Source organism: Eretmochelys imbricata, chromosome 21, assembly GCF_965152235.1.
Source record: "Eretmochelys imbricata isolate rEreImb1 chromosome 21, rEreImb1.hap1, whole genome shotgun sequence".
Taxonomy (NCBI): Eukaryota; Metazoa; Chordata; order Testudines; family Cheloniidae; genus Eretmochelys; species Eretmochelys imbricata.
In genome coordinates, this window is record NC_135592.1 from 8,070,933 (window position 1) to 8,081,617 (window position 10,685).

Consider the following 10,685-nt stretch of genomic DNA (forward strand, 5'->3'; position numbering starts at 1 on the left):
TGTCGTCTCTAACCTCTCTGCCTTCCTCTGGAATTTGCTCCATGCTTTGTTTCCTTTCTCTCCTTGCCGGCTGCAGCGCTGTGTTCTTCACGTCCTTTTCCATTTCTTGTTTCCAGCTCAATGTGCCACCCCGAGTCCTCCCACTTCCCCAGCCTCCCCGACTCCACCGACAAACCCCCTCTCGTCTGAGTCATCCCGGGTCGTCGACAGCAGCCATTTTATGCGTGTTTGAGCCATGAAGTAAGCACCTTTTCTATTGTACTTCATCTCATCCTGTGTACATCTCAGCGTCCTGGGGCGATGGGAAGAACCTCATTCAAGAGTCTCCTCTTCCCATCCATTCATACATTGCTTCTCACCAAGCTAACACTCTCCTCTGCCACGTTAGCCCAGTCTCTTCCCATGGAACGAGCACAAGGGGCTTAGAACTTGAAACACTGAGGGTCCCGGACCTTGTTTCGAGTTCCTGGGTCAGATCCTCCACTAGGATAAACTGGCATAGCTCCACTAAAGTCAATAGAACTGCCCTGCAGGGTGGATTGATTTAAATCACAGTGATTTAAAATCAACAAGCCTTGATTTAAATAACCAATTTTAATTTTTGTTTTGCATTTATACTTTTCAGTTATTTACTTATTATAAAGTTGATTCTCATTGGTTGGTACAATTTGGTACTTCTTTTTGCTAACCAGGATGTTACACTATGTCCATACACATTTATTTAAACAGTTATATTGCTTACCATATGTTTATTCTGAATTGTAGCTTTTTATGATGTTAGGAAATGGGAATGATGCATTTCTTATGTACTAGATTATGATTCATTTTTACTCATGATTTGTGCCAACCTAATTGGATGAAAATTAGAATTCAATTTAAAAGCCACAAGAAGAACATTTTAAAATGTTTTAATTAGTTAAATAAAAGTACCTTAAATGTGCTGAATACATAAGGAATAAAAGTTGAATAAATCAATTTTAAATGCAAAACATGTTTTGATAAACAAAGGAAGCATCATCTGTAGTTAGTGAATAGCCCTGATTGCTTCTGGTCACCCTGTCCATCATGATTTTAGAATTAGTAGATCTGATCCTCTTACACCTTGTTTTCAGTCACAGCTGGAAGAGGAGAGCAATGTTGCATGTTGTTTCAATTCCTCGTTGATTTCTCGGCTTTGAATGCGTAGTCATTGAACTGAATAAACTGAACTGAAGAAAATACTCTCTGCACCTGGAGAAGAGACTAGTGCTGTCAAAAGCTAGTTTTGCACGTCAGGTTCCAGCTGCTTAGCCAGTGACTTTGACCAGTTCAGTGCTTTGACTTTCTCTAAAACTTCGGCAGTAAACATGCACTGCTTGAATATTATATTTTTTTAAGTAAATTTAAATTATTTGAATCGTCTATAGTAAGTTTAGGCCTGAATGTAGGTTGTCATAATTTCACTTTTAATTTTAAATACATTTATTTTTAAAAAGAATGATGTATTGAATTTAAATTTTTTTAAAATTGATTTAAATTTTAAAAAAGTCCATTTTTAAAATCATTCATTTTTATCCACCGTGCTACACTGCTTTCCACCGGTGGAGGAGCTGGCCCCATCCCTCTTCAGGATCAAGAGTCTTTTCCAGGATTTCTGGGCACAAAGGAAAAGCTAATGGTGTAGCTAAGTTGTACTAAGGGTTCGGTTACTTGGTAGAATGCAGCTGGATGGGAGCATGTGGTTTCTGCCCATTCCAGGACTAAGTGGGTCCTGGCTACGCCAAAGCCATTCCTTATAGCCTACTTTGGCCATGCATTGAATGGAATAAGCTGATGTTGTGGGCCAAATTCTCGCCTCACTTAGATCCACTGTAAATTAGAAGTGACCCCAGCTGAAATCCAAGGGTGCAAATTAGAGGAGAAAACAGGCAAGAAAAACGACACATCCTGCACCGAGAGAGACTGGTTCCGTTCACTGCATAGACAAAGCCATGTAAATAACCGACATTGGGAATGATGGCCATAAACCAAGGAAACAGGATGAGCATGAGCTCCAGAAACCCTTTGCCTCTAGGTAGCAGGTTCAAATCCAGGCCAGGTCAGTAGTGAGTCACTGGAAGCTGTTACAATCTGGTGGCTGTGTGTTGGCCTGCGTGAGATGAGATTGGTGGCTCTCAGTGCAGGTTCTAGTGGACACACAGCACCACGCTGGCACTGCTTTGTCAGCAGCCTCAGCAGAGATGCTAGGGACTAAATGGCCATGGAAACGGAATTCTCCTCCCATCCCTGGGGGACAGCCCTCCGGGGCTGGGCCGAGGCCCATCAGCAGGGCAGTGCAGGCGGAAAGGCTGCTTGTGCTGGACTTGGTCTGCGGATGAATAGTGGAGCCTGTTTTCCATGGCTGTTGGCCCAGCTCCTGTCACCAGCACTAGAGTGCCTCCAAAATGTCCCTAATTCTTTTTGGTGAAAGTGGCCAGTTACCGAACAACGGCCTTTTCTGCCCTGGGATTTTAGCCATTGGTGGAGCAGCAGCACTGCACACCCCTGGCATAGATACAGTTCACCCCAGCGCAGTGTGGTTTGCAGGGGTGCAGAGCCCCCTGGTTTGCACGGGTGGAGATTGGGGCATCCCTCTGTTTACCCTGGCTTTGCACTTGTGCAGCATTTGAGGTGACTGTATCTGGGTTGAATCCTCAGTACAGACCAGGCCTAACAAGGGTCATTTATTTTTTTCAAGAGTGGACAAAAATCCCATTCGCTCCTGAGCGTTCCTGCCCTGGGGCGTGATGCAGGTGCAGTTCTGCCACGCTTCCCGGTGGGTGGAGGGCTCGGCTTTCTGACTCCTTCTCCCCTCTCCTCTCTTCCCTCCAGCACAAGCCCTGGCTGCTGTGAACGCCGTGAAGTTCCACGGAGCCACGTTTTAACACACAAACATGTGCGTCCCGACTCGACAACCAAATCTTTCCCCGCTCATCGCTTTTGGTTCTCCCCGAACCCCTGCCGCTAACCAACGGTGAGATCGTCCAGGACGAAGATGGTGTGCGTCGGCACCTGTCGCCAAGAGAACACGGGAGCCTTATCCTTGCACTGGTCCCCCCAACTGGCCGTGTACCATCCTGGGAGGAAGTGCCATGGGTGGGCTGCCCGCTGGAGCACAGAGCGGCAGAGAGGCGCTGGTAAATCACTGCTCCTGCAATGATGGATGTTTTGTGTGAGATGTATTGCAGTCTGGGAGATGGGCCCACTCCACAGCCGGCGTGAACTTCAGGGCAGGGGATCTGACAGCTACCCACCAGTCTGTTCCATGGCCGGAATATCTCACGGAGGGGATGGCGTCGCACTGGAGGCTGGGGCGTTTTCCCTTTGCTTCCTGCACTGAAATATTTGTCTCCCAAAGCTCGTGTCCTGAAGGGGCTTTTGCATGGGGACCGAGCCGTCGCTGCAGTTGGAGCTTGCTCTTGCCCTCCACTGACGTGAGCACCCTATTTCCATTCTCTGTGCACCTTCCACCTCCCCAGGCCCTGGTCTGGAACGGCTACTAGCATCTTTAATCTCTGGAGCTAGCCACCTGTGCCCAGCCGCATTTCTCCACTCACACGCATGAGCATCCACGGAGGGAAGGAGTGGGCATCTGGGATGGACAGATGGAAACAGGAGCCAAGGAGGGAAAAGGCTCCTGGGCAGAAAATGGGAGAGGTGATGGGATCTGCAAAATTAGGATATAGCTATATCTGTGAAATACTAGTGTTTCCCCTCCCAGGGCGAAGGGTGGTGTGGAACAGCAGGTCTGTGCAATGTATGCGGACATGTAGTAAGGGAATTAGCTGAACGATACAGGGGGACGGGGCTAGGAGAGCCCAAGTGGCTGGTGTTGGTGACCAGGCGAAGTCTTGATGCTTTCTGAGGCCAGGAGGGATCTGTTTGCACATAGAGACAATGAGGAGAAAGGGGGACAGGCTTCAGGATATTTTTTTTTCTTGGACCAGAGCAGGTTCTGGATGGTAGCAACAGGTGCCCTTCCTCAGAGTTTTGTTTTACCCAGTGCAATGCTCATTTCTTGCATTTTTATGGGGATGGGAGTGGGGTGAAATCGAGGGTTGCTGCCCACATACTTAATACTAGGTTGGGCAAAATACTGGAGAAATGGCTGAAGGAACAGCACTGTCTCGCTGTCTATGGCATTTCTAGGGCATCTTATCACCTTGGATCTGAGTGCCCCATCTAACCCTTGGTATCTAATTCTGAATGGCCTAGAGTGGACCTAGAGGGGCTTTCCCTGCAGTGGTTTTGGCAGGTACTATGTCGATGCTGTCACTGTCTCTTGCCTCCATCTGGAAAGCACTGCCTTGCCCCCAAAATGGAGGGGACACCAGAGCTGTGAGGCCCAAGGGAATAGGAGCATAGCTGGGAGGGGACCTAATCCCTTCTGTTTTCAGGCTAGAAGCCAACTTCTTATGGATGGGACAAGGGAGAAGCTTCCCCATGGACAGGTGATTACATAATCGCCCACTGCAGGGTTGTTGCACCTTTCTCTGAAGCAGCTGCTACTGGAGACTTGGGATATTGCACTGGATGGCCCCCTGGTCTGGCAATCCCTGCATAGAGAATAATCCTGCTCTGGGCTTAGGGAAAGGGGCGAGATACCCATCTCTAACTTCTATGGCTCCCTGCTATATTTGCATCTGGAACGGCACGCAGGCAACTGACACTCCTAACTCACTGCGCTGAGACAAGCATGCCCCAGAAGTTCTTTTCTCCTGAAGAACAGCGAGCTAGAATAGTTCCTCTGACTTTTTGGAGTGACTGAGATCAGGTGTGCATGGTGCTGAGTCACTGCTGCATGGTCTCTCTTCCACGTTCTCCGTTCCTGCAGTACCTTATGAGATAAGCCTGCTCTTCCAGATGTGGCTTCATAGTTTTCTGAATACATTGAGAGAATCATCATCGCAGGGGGACGTATCGGGGGTGATGGAAGAGACATAGTTCAGAGAAGCATCCAAGAGATTGTCGGTTCTTCTGAAGCTTGTCAGAACTACCTGAACCATCGGGGTCTGCAGAATCTAGCATTATTTCAGCACTGCTGCTTCCCAACGGGAAGTGAGAAGGTCCATCTAGACCTCAGCTCAGTTCAAGCAATGGTTTGGAGGAAGGAGGTTTCTTATATCTATCCAAGTTGGTTTCCTTGTCCCTTCTCAAAATTAGGGCTGTATGCAGATGCAAATATATTTTCCACCACGGAGTGGATTTGCAAGTACTCAGCTCGCATTTAGGCATCTAAACACGGGCAAGATTTTTTAAAAAGTGCCCACACCCAGCAGCTCCCTCTGTGATATTGATGGGCAGATTTTCAAAACAGCACTGAAAATCTGGCCACTTATTTTGGTGCTTAAGTGGGAGATGAATTCTTTTGAAATTTCAGTTTTTTGATAGAATGGAATTTTAAAATTCCCAGATCAGAAATTGAGGCCTACGCTCAAAAACAAGACCAATCTGGGTTCAATATGGGCTTGCTTTTGCACTCCAAAATCTACTTTTTCAAGCGCAAAGCTGTGAAATGTTGCTGGCTGTATGCAAAATGATCTGGTGTAAGGATACTGACCTGAAATAGAAAAGCCCCAAGTGTCAAGCTGTCCCAGTGTTGCTGTGAATATTATCTGAGCTCCTCTGACAAGAGCCCCTCTTCCTATGGACTTTCCAATACAGTTAGATGCCCTGTTCTAACATCGGTCAGTATTGGACTTCTGCACCTGATTCTGCTTTTACCTACACTGGTGCAAGTCAGGATTAACTCAAATGAAGACAAACTGAATTCAGAGCAGAGCGTAGGAGTGGACAATCAAGCTCTGTACCTTATACTAGAGACTGGGGCTTTGTCAATTCACTACATGGATGAAGAACTGTCTTGTCCCAGCACTTGAAACTCCAGGGGATAGTTCTGAAAAAGGCAATGTGATGTAGATGCGCAATCAAGCTCAATCTATTGCTTAGCTTTCTTTCTCCATTGGCCTGATCCTGATTGGTGCTGAGAACCCACATCTCCAGCTGAAATCTAGAGAGGGTGCAGATGCTCAGCATCTAACAAGATTTCTACTTCTTCCCAGCCATGCCACCAGTTGAGTGAAATGGGAGCTGGCTGCCTGCCTGCTGTAGCCTGGGAATCAATTTTTCTTTCTAGTTTGGCAATACACATAAAATCCAAGGAAACAGATCCTCTCTGCCCAATGGGATCTATCTAGCATCTCCCTAGATTATCTGTCTATCTATTTTTAATTTTGGCAATACACAAAACGTCCCAGGAGACAGAACTTTCCCCAGAATCAGATCTATGAATCAATCTTTCTTTCTTTTTCTTTTTCTTTTTCTTTTAGCAATACATAGAACATCCCTGGGGATAAAACAGTCCTGCTCCCATAATGGAATCCCAAACAGCCCCTGTTAGCTCATGAAGCTGGCCCTTTATTTTGCTATACATGCCTTAATATATGTTTTATGGAAATTATACATTTATATAATATATATATATATATTTGTTTTTCTCTCCTTTTCCGGGTGGTACTGTTTTATGCTAACTTTCTCTCTCTTTCTGCTGGGCTGTTGGCATCAGCCCCGCTGGAAAGTTACAAATGGAGATTCTTTGCCAGTTCATCAGAAAAAAAAAAGACCTATTTAAATATACATATATATATTTTCTGCTTTTATTAAAAGCAAATTTATTTAAAATAAAATATAAAAACTGTAAGTTTTGAGAAATGATGCATTTATTTCCCTGTTACTGAATAGGTAGTGCTCTGTATACGGCCAGGTCCTCAGCTGGTGTAAACTGGCATAGTTCTGAAGTCATTAGAGCGAGGCTGATTTGCAGATGCTGAAAAGCTGGTCCACGAGGCACAGTATGTGAAGACATATAGGACTGTACCCTATTGGGGATTGCAGAGGATGTCTTGCTGGTACACAGCTGTCAATCATGGATCCTTGTGACTGTATGTGGAATTTTTAAACTTGAGTTTCAATGTTACATTTTTACCTCCCTTTTGTTTTTGTGAATGGTTTCTCTGTGATGGTGTGACTAGTGCAGAGGGCTATCGGTAGCCTAGCTGCTAACCTCACCAACACACCCGAAATGTATACCCAAGGGCATAGGCCCCCGGGGAGGATGGTCTCTGCATGGTGGATGTGTCCCCAGACGTAAAATGGGGTGGCTGAACTGAGAAAAATGCAGCCAAGGTAGGAGAACCCCCAGGACCAAACTGGGGTGCAGGAGCTGAGCAGAGGCAGGAGAGAGGTGGATGGTTAGGAGGATTGTTTCTAGCGGCCCAATTGAAAACCCACCAACATCAATGGAAAGACTCTCACTGACATTAGTGGCCTTTGCGTCATGGATGGAACCAAGAGATAACCTGGAATTCCCACCAGTGTGTCAGCCCCCAAACGGGCTCCCCCTTGACTCTCCAGTCAGTCCAGTCTCCCATCATGAAGAGGGCTCTCCTGCATCTCAGCTCCAACAACATGGTTCCTAGGGGAGGGTATTGTACATTTAAGGGAAGGGGTGGGGGAGCAAGGCAACCCCACTGGTAAGCATCCTTGAAAGGTATAGGGATTCCCACGAAGGACACAGGGAGCTCCTAGAAGAACCTTCCTGGCATTAAGGCATGACCTAGCAGATGTAGAGGGGACAGCGAGGAAACCTCCCCACTAAGCGAATAACAACGTAGTGTCTGTGACCAATCCCTGCTACTGTCACTTTAAGAGTTTCCTAAGTTACAAGTTGTGAGTTCTTGGTGGCATGGCTGAGGATCACAATATTGCAGTATTGTGGAACTTTTTTTAATTATTTTAATTTTTAATTTTATTTTGGTTATTTTTTCATAACACCTTCATATACCAGCGACTCTTGTTAAAAAAACAAAACAAAACAAAAAAAACCTGTTTGCATCAAAAAAAGATCTATTTATGCACATTATTTTGGGGGCGTGGGGTGGGAGGAGTGGCAAAAAATTGATTTTTGCTAGTGTTAGGCAAATAAAACTATCCAAGAAACAATGTGATGTTGGTGTCTTTCTTTCTGTATAAAAGTGACCTTAGATGACAACTACTATAACATTAGATCGAAGAGACCATGGTCAAATGGCTGTCACATTTCAGCAGCTTGAATTCTTCACACCAATCTTCCCAGTAATTAAATCAGTGGTAGTTTGCTTTGTAATTTTCCCAACAGCGTTTGTTTTAGATGTAGCTACTAAAAGATCCAATCTCACACAAGGAAAAAAAATGCATTTGTACTTTGCAAGTTTGTATAAAATAAAAATTGCTGGTTTGTAAATAGATCATTTGTTGAGCTTGTCCTTCTTGCGACTATAGCTAGGGGACGGACATGCTTGGATATATTTAGGGGACCGATTTTCAGAGGTGCTGCAGCTTCCGTTGATGTTGACTTGAGTTGTGGGTCCTTTATTATCATTGGAACAGATCATAATATCTGTTGTAAGACCTTGTCTGAGTTGAGTATAGCTTTGCCAAACTAACCATTCAGGCTGAAATTTTTCATAATGACTGTCTACCCCAAGCTGATTATTGTTTTAAAGTTTCAGCTTAAAGAGTTTGGCCATTTCAAGGAATGAGGCTAGGGGGGAATACATTGCTTTGCCAATGTTTTAAAAACAAAATTCTAGCACCACCATACTTTGAATGAAGGACTTGAAATTTGGGGTGCAGGTCGCCATGGAGCAGGGGATGTGTCTTTTACCATCCATGTGAAATTTCACCCAAATTTGCCCAAGTTATGAGCCTCTGAAAATCTCAGTTCACACATGCTCAGTGGAGATAGAGATATGTTCGAGTTTGGCAGGTAAATTCTCCAAAGACTCCAAAGAGGGGCCCTATGGGAAAAATAGTATATGACCATGTAATTGAAGACTATATCCCACTTCTACACCAGCTCAGCTGCACTGCCCTCTGGGATGGTTATCCTAGAGTTCCACGTACACAGCTCCGTAGCAATGCCTTCTGGGTGATTTTGAAGGACCTTGTGGGAATCCAGATGGCCACCCGAGGGAACTATGGGAGGAGAGGCCAAACTCCCACTATCCTTTGTGGAAACTCCAGAGCAAATCCCACAAGTCCCTTGGCTCCAGCATCATTTCCAAAGAGGGAAACTCAAGCAGGGGAGTTCCAACTCTGCTGCCCATGAGAGGCAATTAATAATGAAAAGGTGAGTATGCAATCCATGGCTTAATGGGGATTCTTGAAGGGTAAGAGCTAACTACAGGTTCAGTGGGGAGCAAATCCATACTCATCGGGATGCTCTGAGGGTACAACCCAACTCCAGAAAGCAGTAGGGTGGGATGGGACTGCTCAATGTGAGTACATGGGGCAGAAATAGACCTATAGAGGGACAATTGTGAATAGCAAACGCGTCTGAGCATTTCCCAACCTCCTTGCGAATGTTTCACAGACAGAAAAAGAGACCAATTGCTGATGAATAATTAAATTCTCACAAATGATCCATCCTGCATGTGGATGGCTGGAGCCCATGTCTGGTGAATCAGGTGTACGGCACGCCAGAGCACGCTCCCTGCATCAGACAGATGGCAACAGATGTGCCTGGCTGTGTACTTAGCCTCGCACAATAAAGATTCTCCACTTGCTATTCAAACGGGGACTTGCATATGGAATGAGCGCGCTCTGTTCTGGAGCAAGGCTGTGCAGTAGAATAGAGAATCCTGCCACAGCTGAGTCACGGGGTAAGGTTTAACCCAGCGGGATGTGTGCATGAGGTAGACATTGCTGCTCCTTGGATCAATTGGTAGCAGATTTGGGGTCTGGCAATGGGGCAGTTTTCTGGTGGAAAAGAAATTAGCCACATGCTAATTAGAATTAGAGGCAGCAAAGCTTATGTGGCTCAGAAGCACAAGCCCGGTCCCGGAGAAGCGTCAGCTCTCTGGGGCGGAGGCTGTCTTTTTGTTCTGTCTGTACAGTGCCTAGCACACAGAATCATAGAATATTAAGGTTGGAAGAGACCTCAGGAGGTCATCGAGTCCAATCCCTTGCTCAAAGCAGGACCACAGTTAGAGCTCCTAGGCACTAAAAACAATACAAAGCAGGGGAGACTCAGGCCTTGCAAATTCTCTTCTTTCGTCCCAATTTACAATGGTGTAGGTCAGATTCGAATCAGGCCCTTGCTAGGCAAGAATGGGCCATTAATAGAGGTCTCTGGGAAGTAGGAACAACAGAGGGGGGCAATACAGAACTCTGCTCTCCCAGGTAACAGTGGTGGCAGAATCCCCTGGGGTACTTTATGCAGAAGACGCTCCGGGTAAGTGACCACAGGCCGGTGCTGGTTTCAGAGCGGGGACCTAACGGTGATGAGCACCACATTTACAGCTGGGCCTTTTAAGGTGATTGCCACTGCTGGGGAGTTAATGATTTGCAGCATGATGAGGTAGGGATTAAAGACCTTTCCAAGGGTCACCGGTTGGGAGCTCGTGGAAGCTGTGGGTCCGCCCCCCTCCCCACCACACCCCTCTCCACACACACCTTGTTTCACTCCAGGCTTATGCCAGGAAAGATGGTGTCTCTCACGGAGTTTCAGAGTGAGTAAGGGAGGCAGCCTCAGGGGGGTTGGTTGTTAACTCATCAGTGATACTCGGTGAACCTGGAGAACAGCCTGGCTCAGAGGCTGGGGCTTATCTGCTCCGTCCAGTGTGCAA

At 46.2% G+C, this 10,685-nt stretch overlaps 1 protein-coding gene across 1 annotated transcript in view; it reads left to right on the forward strand.

The window, feature by feature from the left end:
• PLEKHA6 (pleckstrin homology domain containing A6) overlaps positions 1–2,978 on the forward strand; it is a 134,643-nt gene extending 131,665 nt beyond the window's left edge. Inside the window, exons 24-25 of the mRNA XM_077839350.1 lie at positions 117–240; positions 2,851–2,978. Of these exons, the coding sequence (XP_077695476.1) occupies positions 117–232 (116 nt within the window). The 3' untranslated portion in view covers positions 233–240; positions 2,851–2,978. The remainder of the gene's footprint in view (positions 1–116; positions 241–2,850) is intronic.
• Positions 2,979–10,685: the final 7,707 nt, after the last annotated feature.